The 22,193-nt window shown below is 45.8% G+C and overlaps 1 protein-coding gene across 1 annotated transcript in view; it reads right to left on the bottom strand.

Annotated features, from left to right (window-relative positions):
- UMODL1 (uromodulin-like 1) overlaps nt 1-22,193 on the bottom strand; it is a 55,059-nt gene that overhangs the window by 4,426 nt on the left and 28,440 nt on the right. The window contains 7 exon segments of the mRNA XM_010131073.1: nt 1,523-1,682; nt 2,519-2,755; nt 3,874-4,016; nt 4,685-5,142; nt 6,774-6,911; nt 10,730-10,943; nt 18,173-18,285. Coding sequence (XP_010129375.1) covers nt 1,523-1,682; nt 2,519-2,755; nt 3,874-4,016; nt 4,685-5,142; nt 6,774-6,911; nt 10,730-10,943; nt 18,173-18,285 — 1,463 coding nt within the window.

Below are 22,193 nucleotides of genomic sequence, written 5' to 3'. Positions count from 1 at the left end.
TAGGGGTAAATTTTGCATAGGAGAAAGCGCAATATATCTCATGTCTGTACATATGAATAACACAGGAATGCATGATACAGAATATATGCAAGAAGAGGTCCTCACTGATAAACTCTGCTCTGCCTTGTTTACTGCAGATGTCGATCTCAATCAGACCTCAACCTGGGCTACAGAATTACCCCATCACAGGCCCCTGTAATCCAGACCAAAGCCAGGCCTTTAGTTACCCGTCCTGAACTCTAATTCATATAGCTAAAGCCTGCTCTCAGAGCAAACCCGGCAGCTCCTAGCAAAGCAGCTGTCTGATCCCTTACAGCTGCCATACCAACCTACACAGTCCCTGCTCTGCCCATACCCCTTATTACCCCCTGCCTTGCACCCACTGCCACGGCCCTCCTCGGCTGCGCAGGACACGTGGTGAACTGAGGATGGCACCACCTCTGCTAAACGACGGCACAGGCTGGGGGTTGCTGAAGCACTGATTTGACATGCAAATTCAGCTGTGAAAACTGGAGACATCTTTCCATCTGTCAGGCGTGTGTCTTGTCCCTACTCTTTTTTTTTTTATCTGGAGGAAGCTTTATACTTTGAAAAAGGAAACCAGTATCTTCTGCTAGCCATTTTTAATCTTTTAGGAAGAGATTGATTGCTTTATAATGGACTTAAACTGAGTTATTTAGAGCTAGAGGAAAGTGTTAAACAATGGAGGAACAACAAACTGCTAATGAAAACATCCTTGATAGAAAAAGAGCCAGGAAGGTTGGCAGAGGGAGAGGAGAATTCTTGTGTGTCTGCTGTAAAGAAAACAAAAAGCCATCAGCAAAACCTATTTTTTCTTATTTCTATGGTAGCAATACGTTTGTAGATGAAGCAGTGTGTATCACTTAGAAGCAAAAAGAAACAAAGCAATGCTTTGGAGCACAGACCATTAGAAACTGGAGCTGTTATCTGAACATTGCTTACTTCACTGCTTAGCAATAGGGCTTTAAAAAGCCGTAATAAACGAGTCGCAGCCCTAGAAACTTAATGACACCGAGCTTCATTTCCTGGTACCTGAACTCTCACCTGGAGAAGTGAATCTCGGGAGGGGGGAGGGGGAAAGGACGGAAGAACATCCCAAATCAATTTACTCGGAGTTTTCTGCTAACACTGTCAATATGGGTGTTCACTTTTTTGTGACATGTCCATCTGAGCTGACACGTGTCTGAACAGCCCATCTCATTGTGACTTCTGTTCATTGCCTTCTAGCCACCCCTACGCAGAGGGAAAAGGTTCAGTTCTCAGGTTCCCTGACTTTGATTTCCCCATTTCTGTGCTTTTAACCGCAGGGATGAGGAACAGGAACAAAGGTGGACAATTCCATATGGTTGTAGTTCTTCCCCACTCCGCTGTGCTCTCAGCAGAGAATGAAGGAAAATGTCAAAAGCTATTTTAAACCCTGTTTGGAAACATTCTTGAATTCCATAGCAGGACTGTGTATAGCACATAGGAGGAAAACAGCATATCGGAGCAAAACACTTACTGTCCTGCAGGTGCTTCCTGGTGTCTCCATACAAACACGTATTTTGCAGTGTAAGTAAACCACAGAATTGTTGACAAAGGAAAAAATTTTCATCTTAAATTGTGCTTTGCTTGAATTCCCATTCTCTAGCAGTGTGGTATATGTATTTGGGATGGGACAGCTGAAAAGGAAGAGAAAAAACATACGTAGCAGCTAGGGCTATAGAAGACACATTGTGGTTATAGCACGACTCAGATTGTAACACTCCTTTAGACAGTCACAGCCAGACCCTCCATAAAGCAACCCTCCTGCAGCGCAAGGGCGATAAGGGGCTGTTTGCTGCTTTATTCTCATAGTAACTGAATAGAATTGGAGATTCAGGAGGTGGTTGGTGAGTTGAAAAAGAAAGGAAAGAGTAACAGAAAGAAGGATTTAAACTTAGCTTCACCAAACACAAATTGAAAGATCATATTAAAAGGAACAGCTTCTGTTACTGAGTGAAAGGTCTAGCCTCTATTTTAAGTTGGTGGTTGAGCCCAAGGAATATGACATCGGAGTGAGATCAGAGATCCAGACAGGAACACAATTCCTCTTTTTCAAAAGGCTGCATTGATCTTGTGTGTAAGTCACAACACATAGGAATCAAATAACCTACACCTTCACTGGTGAGAGTCACATGAGCCCGTGGTAAAATCTGAACCACAGAGAAAGAGACAAACCACACACTTCTCAATGTTCTTCCCCTACTGACTGACAAATCCACCTGTTTCTTCAGGTCAAAAGTTCCTTTATAAAACTATGGAGAAGACAACCAAACTGAACTACCACATTAACCTTTGAAAACATTTTCTTTTCATACCTACCTTCCCTGCTCAACGATGCAACCAGTCAGAATGGTAAGGGACTGTGTATATGAATGATGGGAACACACATAAAAGGCATTTAAAATGTAATGCACTGGTAGTCAGCGTCCCTTGAGGTATTGCACCATGCTACTTGCAAGTGGCATTGCTGTACCTGTTGCTGATAAAAGCAAATGAGAGAGGATCCACTGAATTATTAGTTGGAGTCGCCCAGCAGTCAGTGAGGACCACCTTGAGCTTGCTGTCTGCTCTCTGGATCCCCACTTCAATCAGTACATCATCACTGGCAGAGACACTAAAATTTTTTGGTATTGGGGAGTCTCCAATAAACAACCGCATTTCTGTTCTGAAGTGTCCAGATCCACGCAAATCCTCAAAGATGATGTAAAGCCTGAAACAACAATTAACCTCCTTTAAAGACCACAAATCTGACTGTGTGTTACCGTAAGTCAATGCCTGTTTCTCCACCTCTTGTGAATTTAAGTAGTGAAGAGTTATCTGCGGTCCCAGAAATTAGGACACCGTTTAAGAGGAAAGGGTGAAAATGCGTCAAGTTTTTCACTGAGAAGGTACAGAGCATGGAAAAACAAGTGGGAAAACCCAAAGAGTCAAATGTCTCAGCAACACAAACAGAGCAGAGACAGATATTTGAGTGGAGCTGAAAGGGAACTAGACTATGAGCCGTATTAAAGTTCAGAACAAGAAGTGTAAAAGCTTAGTGAAGATGATCAAAAAAAATTAAGGAGAAGAGACAAATCTGAACAGTAAGTGAGGGATATGAGAAAATCACAGAGCTCAGAGAGAAGGGGCCTGACAAACACTTTGTGGGGGGACAGAAAGGAAAATGTATTGCCTGGAGAGTTAGGAAACGGGAAGTGGATTTGGTGGTGACAGCTTAAACGCGGCGCTAGCAAGGGAGAGGAGGTGCACTTGTGTGAATGGAGAACACTCAGCATCAGAGCAAAGCTTGTGCTGCCACCTTTTTCGTGATTTTCTGTGAACAGTGGATTTGATTCTACCTTACTTGAAGATGAGGTCTTCCATTAAAAAGTATTTGCATTACCTATCCTCTATTTTTATCAATTTGATTGAATAAGGATTTATGGGGGTTAAAAAGTGCCATCCTCAGCACCCGAGTAGCAGTCTGCATGGCTACATCAGTTGAAAAGCAGGAAAATACTGTTATTACTACATGTGATTGCCCAGAAAGCCAAAGAGAAGTCAGGAGTTCTGGCTCCAAACCTGCATCAGTAGCTCCCCGAAGGTTTATTTTCATCTGCGGTTTAGCCAGGCAATGGCCAAACTCACTGACTGTTGGATCTCCTGACACATTAGATGAAGTAAAGAAGCCCATAGCAGGGATCGTCTAAGCACCGGACTCGCAGGACGGCAAACTACTTAGCACAGCACGTACTGTCTCCGGATGCAGCTACGGTCCCCAGGGATTTTCCAATGCAACAGCACTCAGCTACACAACGTTATTTCAAAGCAGGGGAAGTTGTTACCTACCCTTCTGCAGTGTATCCAGAGGAAGTCAGGAGATCGTTTTGAAACACACAGTGAATGGGACTGGCAACTTTGAAGTGGTGGATTATTCCCTGAGCAGAATTGTCATCCCGAAGGATGGTTTGCACTACGGTATTAGTCATGTTCTGCAATACAGAAAGAACGTGTAACTTGTGAACGTCGGTGTTTCTAGGGATATAGTAGAGTTACACATTACCAGCTTCAAGTGCTTACGTATTCTCCATTCTCCTGGCTGCAAAAATCAAACAGATTAGACCTCTAGTATCTTCGTTGCTGTACAGTGACACAATGAAAATCCACCAGCCTTCCTCCTCTTCCTTAGTCTGAAGTGATTGTTGCTCCACAAGGCAGTGCTTCGGCATGGCCTAAGCATAGCCTTTGGTCTGGATTCCAAAGAGACAGCCATCACTCTTTGTTCCCACTACTGGTAGCAATTGGAGCATTGTCTAAATAGAATGATGAAATTGCTTTTAGGATAAAAGAAGCTTCTGACAACTGCAAAAGGAGGCATGGGAGGTGACTCTCAGTTTGGAGAGGCCTTTGAGTTTTGCTGCCTGACCTCAAACATTCTCCTTCTCTTTCTTGCTTGCCCCCTGTCCCAGAGAGATAACTTTCCATCACAGGAAGGAGGTTTTCTTCCTCCAAAGAAACTTAGTCCAACTTTTCAACAACTAATAGGCAGTACTTCTAGCCAAGGATCTACCATTTCCCCTCCGCTCAGCCCCTACTTCCCCACCCCTATCCAAAAAAACCCTCTGGAGCTTCTTTGCATTCACCAGCTCAGGGGACTTACAGTCTCAACTTTAGTGCCACAGTCATTCCAGCCTGTCTGCAGCGTAACGTGAGTGCCATTGCTGATGCTCACATTGCAGCGAGGCTCCCCCAGATACAGCGAGGTTTCAGGGATAGACTCCTACTGCAAAAATCTCTTCTGGACTGCAAGGACGATCTTCTCGATCTCACAAAACACTGTCACTGCATCTTTAATGGAAACCTCCTGAGCTGGTTTAACAAGGGGAGCAGGAGATGCTTGAGGAGAAATGTCAGGAGTTGTCACAGGATCCGTGGTGAGAGGAGGCAACACCACCCTGGAGAACGTGATGTCCTTCAGAGCTTTGTGCTCAGTAGTAGGGAGGTCCAGTGAAGCAGGGGAAGAAACGTGGGTTGAAGTTTGCAAAGATGTTGCAAGGAGAATTGTGCTGTGTACAGGTTTCTCAGCCATTGCAGTCGCCTTCTGGCTGATAGGAAATGCTGAAGAGGGACAAAAAAAAAAAAGGCACTGTTGTAATTTACAGGTTCAGGTTGATTTCATAAGGTAAAAGCAAACTCTTAGGAGGAAACTCATGGTTACTAGCTGTGAAAACTAGCTTCTTTTGTTTTTTCAACTCAGTCTTACTTACTGCCAAGGCTGTGGCTTTTTAAAAAAAAAGCCCAAGAGATACACAAAGTGCTGAAGTGCTTTACTTCCTGAGAGCCGCAATAGTTCGTGTGATCAAGTGTGATCAAACCCGTACACAGAATACCAGTGCTTGCAAGAGATCCCCAACGGTCAGCTGCTCAGCAAGCGTTTGCATGTTTTTGCCAAGCATTGTAGGAGACTGCACGCTTCTGGATGTGGGGTATAAAGAGAAGGAGAGTTTGCTGAAAAATTCGGCCCCATTTGTGGCTGGTTGGTACCAAAAAGACACGTCCCTGAGCGCTTTGGAACAGACATTTGGGGAGAAGTCCAGGACGCACCTCATGTAGCAGGCCCGCATTGCACATACGTCCCCTGAGAGACTAACGAGGAGTTGAACCAGTGTGTTAGTGGCAATCCTTAATGGTTTGGGGAAGAAAGCAAGCAGGGGAAAAGGGGAAGCACAGGTTGAGATCCATGTCTATGTCGATCACCTGGCATCCAGCACAGGCGCCGAGGTCACCCGTGGCACTTTGCTGGTGGAAACAACCTAAGTATTCACCTACCACTGACTTAGAGAGCACCAAGACAATAAACTCCATTTATAACGAAACACAAAAGATGTGTCTCCTCTCACAAAAATTCTCTTAAATATTTTAATGGGTTGTACACGCAAATTGCATCTATATCCCAAGCAACATATAAAATCTGTACCTACACATATACCCTTTTGGAACTCCTCAGCTTCCAGAAATGCCCCAAATTAATGCTGATTCAAGCATAAGAGGAAGAAAAAGAGAAGTCTGAGCTCTTTCAGAGCTGAATTTCCCCCAAGTTCATTACTGTAATGCTAAATATCTTTGTTAAACAAAACTGAGTGAAGCTTGGTATTGGCTGACAAATCCTGGTGACTTCAGCCAAAGAACAGCTTATCACCATGGCTACAAAAACAAATCCAAATTACTGAAGAAGCCTAAAAGAATTTAGGAGCTTAAACACCCATCATACGTCAGCTAGCAAATGATTTATGGAAAGAAAGAAGCTATGTGAATTGACTCACACATAAAAAAGTAGTTTGTAATGCCAACATTTCATCCCTGCTGCCCTTCAGAGGTCAAACCAGGTTCCTTGTGCTTTCTGTTACCTTCTCTAATACCTCTGCTGTCCCCTCTGCTAATGCTGATGAAAATAACAATCTTGCCAATCCTATCTACTTTTAATGGCAAATATGAGAAAACAGAACTGTTAAAAGTACCTTACAAAGACAGCATTAAATATTAAAATAGTAAACTCTCATGACAATTTCAGCCAAAAATACTTAAAGGCTGCTGCAAGACTTTTCTCAGTAGGATCTAGCTGAAAACAACAGACCAAATTCACCCCTGCCAAAATTTCAAGACCTGTGGCAAGTGTGACCGTGATCCAGTAAAGATCCGATCACTAAGTGTTCAGTTAGTTAGCCATTAGATAATATTTTGTGTTTTGCCTTCACAGCTTCTTCCAGGCCTTTCTGGATGGACATCGGCAAATCCTTCATTGCAGCTGCACTGGTAAAACCCAAGTGTGTTATGGCACGATGCATCCGGGGAGCAGTCATCTTCTTCGCTTTCGCACTCATCGTAATCTGTTGGGTATATTTAAGCAAAAGGTGGAGAATGTATAAATGAAAACATGATGGTTCTGCAACTGGAGCACAGTCATGCCATCATGAGATCATGGTGCAGTTACACCTCTTAGGTGTGATACTCTACTGTACGTGTCAGGCAGCCGCTGGGTCTAGAAGAGGTGGGATGCTGGAAGCACAGCCTAGAGGGCTAATTGCAAGGCACTGACAAACTCTCCAGGAGCTGTGCTACCAATGATGCTCAGCAGATATCAACATGCAGGTAACCTGTTTCAGAGCTTCTATCCTCCTAAACTGATCAACTGCCCAAGGGGACGCTTCTAACCCCAGGGGCTTCCTCAGCAGGTCCAGGACAACTCTCCGTGGCCAGCTGTCCCTAGCCAGCTCTCTGCGGGAAAACTCCGCATGGCCAACTCTACACGAGGACAACTCTGCATGTGTCAGCAGATTCTGCTGACCCTTTCTGCTGTGCCGTGCCATGCCAGTCCTCTTCACCACACGGCAAGATCGACAAAGCCCTTGAACACTGACGAGGGCTCTGCACCGCACCATGGGGAGCCCTGAGCACCTGGCAGTGAGTGGTGTCTCGTAACACAGAGATGGGGACACCCGCAAGCTTGTTCCTGCTGTGCCTGCAGTATACATTACATCAGGGGGAGGAGGAGGAGGCTCACAGGAGGTGGGAGAAGTAACTCCAGGTGCAGCCCTGGACGCAGGGGAAAGCCAGCCACCTGAGCACTGCCTGTTGTGAGAGCTTGCCCCTTCGGTGGCCTCTGCTTGGTTTGGTTTTTGGTTGGTTGGTTTTTCTCGTTTGGTTGGGGGGTTTGTTGGAGGGGGGGGGTTGTCTAGGACAATTCGTCACAGCCAACCCAACATGCCAAGCTGAACTGTCTTAGATTCATTTCTGCTTGTGTATATGCAGTAAAACTTGGAAATGTTAAAAAAAAGCAATAGTAAAACATCGAAAAGCACTTTATTAAACTAACTGATAATTGTGAGCTATGGCAGGCAAGTAACCTATGGGGCTTCTACTGCCATAACCAGACACAACCTCTGCAATACGCTCCTCTGCTTTGCGGTGTTTCTGCAATTGGACTGAAGGACTGTGGCCTGAAATGAGCTGTTTGCAACAGGTGTCTCTGCCCTTCTGCACCTTCCAGAAGACATCGGTGAAATTCCAGATGGTGGGGCGACACATTGCTAATTTGTCTCAGCGGTGATGATGAGCACCTTTGGAATGGTTGTTAGTGTGATACTTGGGACTCCGTGGTCTGTTCAGCAGATTCCACATTCTGTTGTTGGAAACAGAGGAGCTCGTCTACTGTGTCTTCTCCTACCTGGACGACCAGGGTAGCTGTCCTCAAACCAGTTGAGAAGAGGTTTAAGCTCTTCGAGCAGATATTTCTCCAGAGTTGCAACATATTCTCAACAAGCCTGGGACAGGCGTGAATGCTAAGGCCATAACTATTTTGGCTGAACTGCAGCCAAGGGCAAACGCCGTGTTCACGTCTAATTCTTGAATGGCACCTGTTGACACCAAATGCTTCCTCATATTCTGAACCACGTGGAAGAAGCAGCCTTTTAGAGCTGCTTCTTGGAAGCATTCCTTCATGGCACTCCTTCATGACAGCCCTTCTGTATTTGCAGTGAATGGACTGCAGCCATATGCCAGACATCAGTGTTCCGATAAAATCAAACATCCGCTCATACGTGGCCTGCTGTTTATCTGGCAGAAGGGCGTACAGCACTGGATGTGCACCCCAAAACTTCTCTGACAGGATCACACAGACATCTGCAAGGAGTTTGGGGGCTGTTGCAAATGTGCTGTCCACAATACCAGGTGTTGGATGTTTGCAGAATTTGCAGCCGACTTGTTCTGCCAAATTTAAGAATCCTTCTGGATCGCTCTCCAACATCACCAAGCAAGAACGGCTCATGCACACATGGTGTTGGTGAATGGGTCTGGTATTCGTCAGGTAATACAAGCTCATCCAGCTTCACTGGGTCTGAAGGTGCTACGTTTAATTGATTTTGCCTTCGCTGGATTGTTTTTCATGAAGCTTCTGTCGTTGGAATTACAGCATGAACCGCTGAGCTCAAGATAGTCATGCACAAATGAGTAACTTCATTTGTACCCTGCAACATTTCTTCAGCTCACCACTTTATCACCGTCACAAATCTTGCCTCCTCAACATTCGCTGCCAAAGAAAAGTGGGAATGTTGATTGATCTTCTTGATCACCAATCCATTCCTGATGTGAATTCTGGTCTTGCATCATCCAATCTGTTCACAACACCAAAATTTTACAGAAACATCACCTTCACTGAGTCTGTTGGATACACTAAAGGTATTCATCACAAGCAAACCTTCTCCTTTCTCTCTGGCTTTGAACTGACACAGCCAACTCACGGGCAGTACGACTTCTGCAAGCAAACTTGCACAGCTCCCTGCAGGAAGGTTTTGCTCAGGAAGCCAGGGAGCAAGTGACTGCCCTGCTGCCTCTCGCCACCCACCAAGCCCCAGAGGCCGCTCCAGTGCTGGTACTGCCATGCACATTGTGCAGACGGGCAAGAAGCACCACGGTGGCGAGGATGATGGCTCCCCATATTCCTGGTTGCCCAGGGTTGAGGAGGATGCTGGGGTGATGGGACACCATGCCCGTAAGTCTCTCCATTCAAAAAACAACACCACCCCACTAGAAAAAAAACCCAAGGCATGGCAGGTACAAGCTTGTGGTTTGTCCCCCCTCCACCTCCTGTCACAGACCCATGAGGAGTTGTCCCCACATAGACAGAGTGGGCCGTGTCAAGTTGTCCAGCAGTGAATTGGCGGCAGAAAGTTGGCCCATTCCAGCACCAAAGGTGGGACTCAGAAAGCAGCACTAACCACCTGCTATACGGGGCAAGTCCCTGAACAAACCGTTTGGTTTAGCTCAGGTTCAAGGGGGACAGGAACTGTACAGAGCACGACCACAGGACAGTGGCGATCTTTACTAATTAAAGGGATATGGAACTTTCCAGATTCACAGCTGTGAGGGTAACAGCCAGAGAGAATGTACATGGCAAACCACGTGTTTCTGAAGTAATTTTGCATGAGGTTCTAATTGACAGCTTCTAACTATTCTTTGGACAAATGTATCGTGTTAAGGATAGAGAATTTGTTATTTTTTCAGAGATGACACATCGGTTTGTGAAACAGAATTCAACAGCGGTTAGTCAGGAGACCAATGTAACGACTTCAAGTACGTATAAAGGAAAACAAGTTGTACAATCAGCCATTGTGCTGATCTTGGTAACTTGTGGACTTTGCTCTGAACTCCCAACCCACAAGTGTGTGAGGAAAACACCTACTCCCAGGAAGAGTTGATATGTTCATTTATTCATTTCCTGGGGGTTCTATCTTATGCAAAATAATCAGTGCAATGCAGAGAGCAACGTGTTTCAAAATTATTTTAAACAGAGCTAGTTTTGTCTGTGTAGAGGGACCTGTTTCCACTGGTAGCTTATAAAGCCCTTGATTTGTGATGACTGTTTCTAACGCCTCCGTAACTTCTTCTCTATAAGATTAATGTTAGCTATAGACAAAAAGACCAGAAGTTTTGCACCAGAAGTACCTCAGGTCTTATTTCTTCTTCTGATGTTCTCTGAAAAACTTTATTGGATGGATAAACAGGAGTAGTATAAAGAGAAAAACGGCTTTTCGTGTATCTGTTTTACAGATATTTTACAGACGTTTTCCCCTCAAAAATGCAGATTAATAATAGGCACTGTCATCTTTCTCGTTCTGAAGAAGCTATCAGGATACAAGCTGCTCCTTACCGTTTATGGAGAGACTGCTCTGGTCAACTGCGAAATAAGAGCTCTGTTCAAAGGCATCACGAAAAGTGGTGATGATGTAGTAGATGTCCACATCTTCTGCCATCAGTAAATTGAAACTTACCACTGTGCTCCCATTAGTGATACCCATTATCAACACTTTAATCAGACCAGCATCCATCTGCTGAAGAACCTCAAGGGGCAGAGATTTATGTACCTGGAACGAAAAGAAAACGTATGCGGAGATGGACAGATAGAAGCAATTACATTTTAAGCTTTGTACATTGCCCAGAAGAGAGAATTACGCGTTACAATTATCCTTCATACTTTGGAGGGAAGCAGCAGAAAATTGACCTTTTGCTTTATAACATTTCCACTCTACAGCAGCTGAAGGATATTATCTATATTTAACCATGAATATTAAACAAGCTAAGGGATGAAGATACCTCATCTGTCATTTGGCACAGGTCCACATTTGCCTCTGGTAGGAGCAAGCGATGGAGGAGAACACAGGGAAGTTTCCATATTCTGCCTCTCAAAATGCCTCCAGGGAAAGGGAGAAACCCAATATGAGGAGGAGCTGCTGATACCAGTGGGGATGCCTCCTGACAATCCACACTCCATATATGTCTCAGAGGGCTCCCTCAGCTCAGGTATGTTACAGCTTAGAGCAGACCACCCTCAAGCCTTTCTGCACAGGTGACTTCTCACCAGAGCCAAGCAAATAATGCCTCTTTTTAAACGCCCGGACCAGGGTAAAGAAACAGAAAAGTGTTTCATTTCATCAGCACGGTCACACAGGTCAACCTCTTGTCAAGCTAGTCTTCAATTTGATTCCAGAAATATTTCATTAAAGTCTTCCCTAAGGAGTATCATATTATTTCTGCAAATTCTGTCATCAGGGCACACAGCCCTGACTCACGGTCCTCCTCAAGAGTCCAACAGCCAGACTAGGAAATGGTTCTGCACTATTTGAATAGAAACAGACACCCTCAAAGTATTGCAGCACCAAATCACAGCTGAACTTAGGTCAGTCTAGAGAACGTTCACAGTCTGTACTCAGTAACCTTGGACTTCACGTAGTGGCCTAAGAAAGAAAATGCCACTTTTTGCAAAGGACACTGACCCTCAGTCATGACAGCCCCAGAAGCCGTCTCCTTTACCACACTGGACGATAGAATGGTCAGCTTCCTGTGGGCTGGAAAAGCACAGCCCTGTGTGAGGCTTTCCCTCAGCTGGGCTGCTCAGCCTCTCCATCGTCCAGCTCAGATGGAGGCACCAACCCTTCTCAAAGAGACATACAGACTGGAACTGTATGTTCAACCTCTTTCCACCCTCCAAGACTGGGTACCTCCACAGGGCAGCCACTTGTGAGAACACATCCTACTCCTCCCACAGGAGAGCAGCGCACGGGGTAGAGCACCTGGACATATGCGGGCGCCCTGGGGGACACACCACAGTATCTGCATTGCCAGCACCATGCCCTTTCATCTCCAGGCCCAGCACCAGCCACAGGAAGAGCAGACACAGGTCACAGAATCACAGAGTGGGAGGGGTTGGAGGGGACCTCAGGAGCCTGCTAAAGCAGGTTCACCTACAGCAGGTTGAACAGGATCACATCCGGGTAGGTTTTGAATATCTCCAGAGAAGGAAACTCCACAACCTCCCTGGGCAGCCTGTTCCAGTGCTCTGCCACCCTCAAAGAAACGGCTTTCCTTATGGTCAGATGGCACCATTTCATGGGACCAACCTCAGACAAGGTGTAAAGCTAATAATAATTCAGGACATGTTGAGAAAATTTTATACACAGGAATACAGCCTATTTCTGAGAAACTCACCTCGGAGAGAAACTGCTTAATATCCACAAGTTCTCCCCTCAGTCCTTTTCCTCTAGTTGTCCAGACAAGGGGCCTGATAAGACTGCACTGGACTCCCTGCCTACCTGCACGTCCCAAAAGAAAGCAGGGCACACACACAGGTTCTCATGCCAAGTCTTGCTCCAACATCTAACCGCAATGCAGGCAGAGCACATACCCGAAGCACGGGCTGTATGATACCATCCATCAACGTCCTGAATTTTCTCATCGGAATTGTGCATTTTCTTCTCTCCCTTTCCCCAGGAGATGCTCACAGGTCCTCTGTGTTTCTTAATATCTCTCCCATGTGTCTGGGAAGTTTTTTTACATTCGTCAACAGTTACAGATACTAAGTGCAGCAACGAAAACGTGGGACATAACTTTCAAGCCTGCATCAGGCAGGTAATACAGGTTGTACTGACCTATCAATACTAAAATTGTACTTAGAAACTGCCAGCAACAAGTGCACGGGAGCCTGCCCACAGTAAGAGAGCAGCTCCCAGCAGCACGTGAAGGACAAATCCTGTGCTGTCCCTGTTAGCTCCCCTGAGCCTGAGAAACACACAGCTTCCTTGTGAACAGCACCCACTAGCTTCAATGCAGGACACAGACAGCTGGAATCAGCCACAGAAACACCTAAACTTTTGCGATTTCTCAGCATACTTGCTCCTTGCCTTCACCCTCCAGGGGCTGTCAGTCTCCCAGGAGGGACCAGCAGAGAGGAAGGCACAGAGCAGCAGAGCAACTGCAGCATAAGGGTCAGAAGAGCAGCACTTGGCCCGGTGAGAGCTGGCACGTCACTGCTCTGCACAGGCAAGTCGCACCTCTTCCCCAGACCTCACTCTGCTTTAGGCCCTCCCTTTAAGGTCCATCACTCACTTCCTTCCCCAGCTCAAATTTCCAGAGGATTAAGGGGGCAGGTGGGGACTACGTTGCAGTCACCTCCAACCCCTTCTTCCCCTAGAAGTCTTCCGCAGGAAACACCTGGAGCAGGAGGGCTGGATTTCAGCCGTGAGTTTAAGGCAGAGCTTATGTCAGTGGTGTAATGCTCAGGGATGCAGGCAGTGATTCCCACCAGAGAGAGCCCACGGAAGAGGCAAGACAAGGGCCAGTGGCGGGAGCCAGCAGGAGAAGTAGCCTCATTTCTCTTGCACCCACACACAGATCTTGTCCATTTGTGCAGAATTCTTCTAGGTGATTGCAGCTTTCTCAGACCTGTGTCCCAAGCCTGAATTACCTGCCTGCCGTCTCTTATCCAGCCCCGACTTACCTGCCTGCTCTGTATTATCCGGCTCTGCGGAAGGCCCCAGGTCTTGCAGGCATGCTGCAGCCCTTCTCTGAGTTGCCTGTGCTTGGTGGCAAGGGAACAGTGCATGGAGCAAACCCTCCATGTGCTCTTGGACAGGGCCCCCGTGGAAGTCCCGTGAGCAAACCCTGCAGTGCCCCATAGGGTATGCAGCGGAACCGGGAGGATGGATAGAGCTCACCTCTCTGCAAAAGCCTGAGGAGACTGTAGGCTGTCCCTGTCAGCCCCACAATCTCCCATTTCACCACGGGTCTTGGGCCCCTTCTCCTGCCTCTTTCTGCTGTTTCACCTCACAACTGAAAAGTTGGAGGTCAGCCCTAAGTTTTCCTTTTTCACAGTTTTTGTCTGAACTTCTGGACATTAAATACACGTACCTATGACATCCTCTTAGCTCACCCCCAATTTTACCTGCATTCTCTTCTCACCTATCCTGAAGATTTCATTTTATTGGTGCTTCTTTTTACCTAAGGCTTGGGAATTCTTTTTGTCTGTTTTTCTTTGTTTGCCTGTTTGTTTTGTTTCTGTTCTTACTCATATTTTTTGCTCACAAAGTAGTAGAACTCAGAGCTTGAAAAGTGTCACGGGACATTCGCGGTATTTGTATTTAGCCACTAGGTGACACTACAAATCCCTTTATCCAGGAGGCTGCACGATTTCACTACAGATACCACACCCTAAATTATCAAAATAATGGTTGATGAAGTGGGGCTAGGGAAAAAGGAAAAGAATGAGTGAACATTTTGGAATGAAATATTCAATACATACTACCTCTGTGTACAAGGTTTTCTTACTGGACAAACAAATTATCTTAGGATCCACCATTGTATCTATAATTTCTGTAGCACACAAAGGGAATATGAGCAATGCCAGACCAGGAGAAACCAGCATGCCAGAAGAGCCACAAGGAAGGGAGAGAACATGAGCAAAATTAACACCATCACCGAGGGGAGGGAATGTCCCTTGCTCGGGCAATTAAAACAGGAGGCAGATGAAAGCTCAAGTTCAGGGCCAGATCGAAGCCACACTAAAACCAATTTAACAGGATGGGAAAGACCAACGGGTTTTTGGAGCAAAAGGCAAGTGGCAGACCCAGGCAGCCAGGCTCACCCCATGAATGGCTATGCCGTGCCTGGGGGGTTTTCTGGGACCACTGACCATAGCTCCCAGGCAACGTCAGCAGTGCTTTGGAGCTATGGTGGGTACCGACACAGGAGCCGGCATGGCCAGTGGGGCAGGGAACACGCTGGCAGTCTGGACACTGGAAATAAGCAAGTGAAAGGTACATTGTCCCCCTGTACTCAGCACTGGTGAGGCCACACCTTGAACACTGTGTGCAGTTTTGGGCCCCTCACTTCAAGAAGGACATTGAGGGGCTGGAGCGGGTTCAGAGAAGGGCAATGAAACTCGTGAATGGTTTGGAGAACTTGTCTTACGAGGAGCAGCTGAGGGAACTGGAAATGTTTAGTCTGGAGAAGAGGAGGCTCAGGGGAGACCTTATTGCTCTCTACAACTACCTGAAAGGAGGTTGTGGGGAGTTGGAGGTCAGTCTGTTCTCCCATGTTATGAATGACAGGAGAAGAGGAAATGGCCTCAAGTTGCACCAGGGGAGATTTAGGCCGGATATCAGGAAAAATTTCTTTACAGAGAGGGTTGTCAAGCATTGGTACAGGCTGCCCAGGGAGGTGGTGGAGTCCCCATCCCTGGAGGTGTTTAAAAACCGTGTAGATGTGGTGCTGAGGGACATGGTGTAGGGACCCTGGCAGTGCAGGGTGAAAGGTTGGACTCGATGATCTGAAAGGTCTCTTCCAACTAGATGATTCTGATTTTGTGATTAATTTGAACAGAAGCCTGAACAAAGCCTGGTTTTTCACTCAGAGAAAAAAAAACAAACCAAAAACCAGAAAACAAAAAGCTCCCTACTGTCCTTGCTCTGGCTGCACCCTCAGAGAGAAAGTGCTTGAGCACACACCTGCCCAGCCACCATCAACAGCAGCTTTATGGATGTCCCAAACTCGGGATAAACTCAAATTAACAAAAGGGGCAAAATTGCACTGGGATGATAAAACTGCCTTAATCCTTGTAGCAACACTCATTCCACTTTCAGATCGCTTTAACTGCAATAATTTTAAGTGCATTAAGCTATATCAAACAAAGGCTGTGTCACTTCCAAATGAGGAGGTCACCTTGATGAGGCAATACTGTTTATTAGTTTCACACCTTTGTCAATCGGTTAAGACACCCAAAATCAAAACAACCTTTCCACTAAGGAGTTTGATGCACCTCAGTGAATGCATTTGCAATTCAAACCTTTTGTTTTCCTGATTCTTTTTCTTGAGGACAAGCCCTAGCTTCCAAGATACTCATCTCGGCTCTTGCAAAGGACAGGCTGAGCGAAAGTCAAGGAGACTAAAATACCCTCTCACTCTTAGCTACGTTGGTTTTCGGTTGCATCGCAAGGAGGACAGTAAAACCAGCCGCCTGGACAATGACAATGCAAGTCTTCACATCAACTTTTTACCTCATTCTTATCGACACGTTATTTAAAGGATGGTATTTCCATTCGCTGTGCTGCCAATTTAACCACATTGCACTTAAGTGCTGGGGCAACTCTATGCTAAAGAACATTATAGACATTAGGAATTACAAGTCCTTTGAAATGTAGATGGTGGCTCCAAAGAGGTTTAAAAAAAAAAATCCCTGGCAAATTTTATTTAACTGGAACCTGGTAGTGCTTTTAAGGCCCATGAAACTTTCCTCACTTAATTTAAAGCATCAATTTTTGGCCTTTATAACCTGAAAGCAAATACGCGATTCTTTCTGTTTTCTTAAACTTCCCTTTTTTTTGGCCTCTAGAAACACAATGTTTGTAATAAAACACTTGCAAAGTATTTTGGCATATACAGTAGCTATGCAACTATAGGCTATTTACAGTGGCTCCGAGGCGGGTGGAATTAACACTAAGACGTCTTGCCAGCTGATGCACAAAACAGGCGCGCTGGAAAAAGGAGTTCCTTCTAATCACAAGTGATCATTTTCTGCCTGAAACGTCGAGAACTGGGTAAAACTGACAGGAATATTAGTTTAGTTCCTTTCTGTAATAATTCTACAAATTTTCCAAATACATTTGTATCTGTTATTTTCTGGATTAAGGTATCTGACAGAAGGAAGAAACTATGTCTGTTTTGATACTATGCTCTTCCAAAACAGCCTCGGGCAGAGAGTGACGCTGAATGAGAGTGAGGCCAGCGGAGAATTGCTCCCTTTTCACTTTGCTAATCATGTCACTCTCATTTTGTGACTCTTCTTCTGATGTGACAGCTTGGGGCCAAAATAACTCTGACAACGCAGTGCTCCTCTAACACATCCAAAAAGGTGCCAGCTGGTGACAACCAGTGGGAAACTAATCAGATCCGCTTTCCTCCCTGCAGTTTTTCCTAACCCCACGCTGGCCCGACCTCTGCCCGACCACACGCTGCTGTCAGCTGTATTGCAGTGACAAGCTGTAACTATCTACATACCCAGTGAGAGCTGGGGGAGGCCTCGGCAGGATTTGAAACTTCGTACGATTGTCAGCGCTGGATTTACCATCACAGTTATCAAGGCCTCTAAAAACCCGGACAGCTAAGGGGAGCTAAGGAAGGCAATAAAGCAGCCCAGCATAATCAGCAATTTTTCCAAGAACAGATGTGTTTGAGTGAACACCAGCAGAGACAAAATTCTGATAAATTCACTAAGAAAGTAGGAGAGTGTTACCGTCAGAGGGAGTGCCTGAGAATTACGAGACTGTTACAGGCTCAGCTGATACTGCAGTGTGCTTTGATATCCCGCACTCTAATTAGAAGTGAGGGCAGAGGTTACGTACCAAGAAACCACTCCCTTTCCAGATATGGGGCTACAAACCCAAGGAAATGTCACCCTTAAGGTACTACGATAAAGTACCTTCAAGTACCCTAATAACGATTGCACAGTTCATTAATATACCACTGTGCAGGGCCGGGATGGCAGAGCACTTTGCAAATATGCATTAACTTTTCACCACACCCCCCGAGGAAATCAATAAGCCAGTATAACCGGCACGAGAAGCACAGGAAATGGAGAATCCCCAGATCCTGATCTCACTCTCAAACACAGCTGCACGCTCATTCTACAGCCTCAGACACTCGGGGGAGACCAGACCTTACAGGTGGGTCAAGGGATGCACATGATGCGTACAGCCTTTGGGGGAAAAAGATTGTACGTGTGGTTTGAGACCGGTAACAGGTCGCATCCTTCTTAGTCACTTACTTCATCAACAAAGAGCCGTGCAAACGCTTGGTATTCCTTACTGCTTCTATTGCTGAAGCCCGGAGAGTATTTCACGTTTGTTATCCGTACCGTGCCACTAAGTTTCTGTAGAGCTGCAAAGCAAGAAAAAGACAATTTAAATACATGATCCATGGTCTGTCGTCCACGGACAAGGTGTGTGACAGTGACTGGCATGCCTGGCCATGTGGGGTGTGCATCAACTCCTAACAGGACAAGGCCAACCCTCTGAAACGTAGCCAAACCCCCAAATGCCTAAACAGAGGCATCCAGCACCTTAGTCTGCTCTCCTTGACCCCCAGATGACTTTCAAGAAGGCCACTGACTTCCCGTAGGTCTTACTTATATCTGCCAGCTCTATCTTGGACACTCTGGGGCATCTGAAATGTTTTGCTGTGGATAGGTTCAGGCACCAGAATTCCTCTCCCGGATTAAGATAGCTGTCCCAGCTCCCTCTACATGCAACGGAGGGACACCAGTCCCTCCAGAGGGCGAATCATTGCAGCACCAAGGTCCTCCCTCCATCCTCAGAGGAAGGCTAGGAGGCTGCCTGAGATTAGATACCTATATTTTAGATGGCTTTTGTAAAATGAAATGAAATATTTTTTTGTAAAAATCTATTTCTGTACAATAAAATCTTATTTGTAAAATAAGGTCAACCCAAACAGGGCGTACACTTCCTCTCTGAAGTTGGATCTGCTGAATCACTTCAAGGCAGTCTCAAATGTTTTATGTTATTTCTCAATATCACTGGTTTTGGCATTGTACTACAGACTCTGAAGGTGATCACAAGCAGGAGAGAAACAACTCAAGGCAGGATTCATACCCCTAGCATCCTTTTAGTGGTTAGCCAGGCAGGCTGACTGCCATCGCCCAGTACCACGATAATTGCAGGCCAATTGTCTTCACACTGCCTTCCAGACGCTAACAGATACCACTCCTAGCACACCAAGGTCTAATGTTTTAGTGTTTTATATGAACCCAGGAGACTCTTCACTAAAGACTTCAAGAACTCTATCATCTGGCTAAGGATTCGGTTTAAAATTCTTTCTGGATCAAGTTACCAGTCTTTCTGGTGAACCAGCTTGCTTTCCTCTCTACACACTTGTGTCCTCTTCTGTCCTGATTTCAGCAGTATATAAGGCACCAGTTTCCAGCTCTGAGACTGTCAGACTCCTCTACCGAGTTTCAGTCTCCCATATTAGCTGCTTTTTCTGAGGCAGCAAGAATTGAAAAGCAAGGCTCTGCATAAACTCTGGGGACCACGTTACAGCAAAGTTTGTTCTAGTCACATTGGGGACAATAATCCTTTGAACTGGGAAGGGTGCTAGAGGAAAAGCAACAGTCATGAAGGAAAAGTTTGCAGGGGAGAGGAGAAAGTTGTGCCTGCTTCAAGCAAGCCACCAAAGCAGGCTTCCTTTATCCCGGGATACTTCTGATCCCAAAGGAACCCTCACCATCACCAGTCAAGCCAGATCAAAGGATCTGGGATTGCTTTCTCTGTGGCTTGTCCTGTCATATGAACATAGATACTTAGGAGATAAAATACATTTAGTTATCTGATGGTGAGAGGGGAAGAGATTCCGAACAATCTTTGAACAATAAAAAATAATCAGTATTTAAAAGACAGGACTGACTGTGAAGACTGGCTGAGGTTGGCCCCCAGGTCAGACGTTGCCACAGGGAGGAGCTGTATATTAAACTTCACTCAACGTGGATTTTTGCTGTCCAAATTTCCTGCCCTGGGCTCGTGAGATACCACTATGTTTGCTCTGCCTCTTGTTTCCCAGGCATAAATGCTTCACAAGCTTCTTTCCCAGCAAAAGCACTTGGCTGAATATTTGATTCATCAGTTCTTATAAACTTAACTTTTTTGTATAGAATTCTTCTATTTTTTTTCCAACTGGAAGAAAATGACCTTTGGCTTTTTGACAGTTAAAATTAGCTATTTTTATGATTTTTCTTAAATTAATATTTTGTTTGTTTGTTTTCACCTGAAAAAAAAAGTATCCACAATTTTTCACTCTTCCCTACATTTAAAGGAGACAGGAGGAACACAAAGCAAAGCAATAAACGCATCGTTTCAATTCAGGTCAACATATTGTTCAGTCCAAAATTACCCGTTTCCTCTGTCTGGGCACTGAGGCCCCAAATCAGTTATTTGCCAGCTCTGCTCCCAGGTCTCACCTATGCCAGACAGAGCAAAGGACACAACATGAAGAACAGAGAAGACCAAAGCTGAACAGGAGCATCAGCGCGGCTGCCCAGATCTCAGCAACGCTGGACACTGTGGCAGTGATGATCAGGACCGGTGGTACAAGAGAGGCTGGAGAAGGAGCAGAGCTGGCTTTACGTGGCTGAAAAAAGAGGTGTTTCCAGGGGGAAAGGAACGAGGGAGAAGCAGAAATGGGGCTAGATGAGTGGAGACCACCAGGATCATAGAGGAGGGGAAGAGTAAAGAGCAGAGGGGGCTGTGGTTTGGGATCGGAGAGGTGTGGAGAGCGTGAGAGGCAGAATAAAGACAAGCAGAAACAAAACTTAAATAGGTATCGCTTACTAGCACATTAAAGAAAAATACATTTAGTGATGGACAGAGACAGCAGCATTCTATCCCAGACAAAACCATAACTTAGAGACCAAATCTGACTCTAACCTTAAAATACAGTTCCGTTCCAATCGACAGAAAAATCCTGTAATTAGCTGCAATACATCTGCCCAAACCCAAACAGATTACGCCCTCCCTGCCAGCCTAGCTACTCTCAATTACAGCTCTTGAAAAAGTGGCTCACAGGTCTCCACGCAGTTTCTGAGCCACAGGGGATTGGCAGGGCTCTGTCTAATCCATCCTCCGCTGAGAGGAATAGCAATGCAGGTCATTCGCCTTTTCTGGTCTCTAAGGTAACTCTGCAGGCAGCTGCTGCGGCAGCACCCTGGTGCCAGAGCATGCAGGAGAAACCAAGACGTGTGGCAAAAGGACAAGCAGCACGTTTCAGTGAGCCACGCTGAGTGCACCATATGATTTGTTTCGTCTGCTTTGAGCTGAAGAAATCTAACATCGATAAAACTAACTACCAAATCACCGGAAAGGTAAATTATTTTGACATGCTGATTTAGAAGAAGTGCCAATTCCTGAAAGGAAATTATTTTTACATAGAAAAACTTGTTTCTGTTGTCCTCATCCCAGACCACTGATTCCAACTGCACATATTGTTGGTTGACAGCCGGCTGAATACGAGCAGTGGCCAAGAAGGCCAACGGCATCCTGGCCTGGACCCGCACACAGAGAGGATAGCCTGAGTCCAGCTGGAAAGCATGCTGAAAGTAAATATGGTTTTAAAATTTTTCGCTTTACTTAGAAATATTTTGGTTCTATGCTCTCTTTCTCCATTAGCTTTCAGTCTCTCCAATAGCATCCTGGCTTGTACCAGAAATAGTGTGGCCAGCAGGAGCAGGGAAGGGATTTTTCCCTGTACTCAGCACTGGTGAGGCCACACCTTGAACACTGTGTCCAGTTTTGGGCCCCTCACTACAAGAAGGACATTGAGGTGCTGGAGTGTGTCCAGAGAACGGCAACGAAACTAGTGAAGGGTTTGGAGAACTTGTCTTGTGAGGAACAGGGAATGTTTAGTCTGGAGAAAAGGAGGCACAGGGGAGACCTTATCACTCGCTACAACTTCCTGAAAGGAGGCTGTGGGGAGGTAGGGGTTGGTCTCTTCTCCCACGTTACAAATGACAGGAGAAGAGGGAATGGCCTTAAGTTGTGCCAGGGGAAATTTAGGTTGGATATTAGGAAAAATTTCTTTACAGAGAGGGTTATTAAGCATTGGCACAGGCTGCCCAGGGAGGTGGTGGAGTCCCCATCCCTGGAGGTGTTTAAAAACCGTGTGGATGTGGTGCTGAGGGACATGGTGTAGGGACCCTGGCAGTGCAGGGGGAACAGCTGGACTTGATGATCTTAAAGGTCTCTGCCAACCAGATGATTCTGTGATTCTGTGACTCTTTC

This window comes from Buceros rhinoceros, unplaced genomic scaffold (genome assembly GCF_000710305.1).
Source record: "Buceros rhinoceros silvestris isolate BGI_N320 unplaced genomic scaffold, ASM71030v1 scaffold10422, whole genome shotgun sequence".
Taxonomy (NCBI): Eukaryota; Metazoa; Chordata; class Aves; order Bucerotiformes; family Bucerotidae; genus Buceros; species Buceros rhinoceros.
The sequence above is the reverse complement of the archived record's forward strand: the minus strand, read 5'-3'. Positions and strand labels throughout refer to the sequence as shown.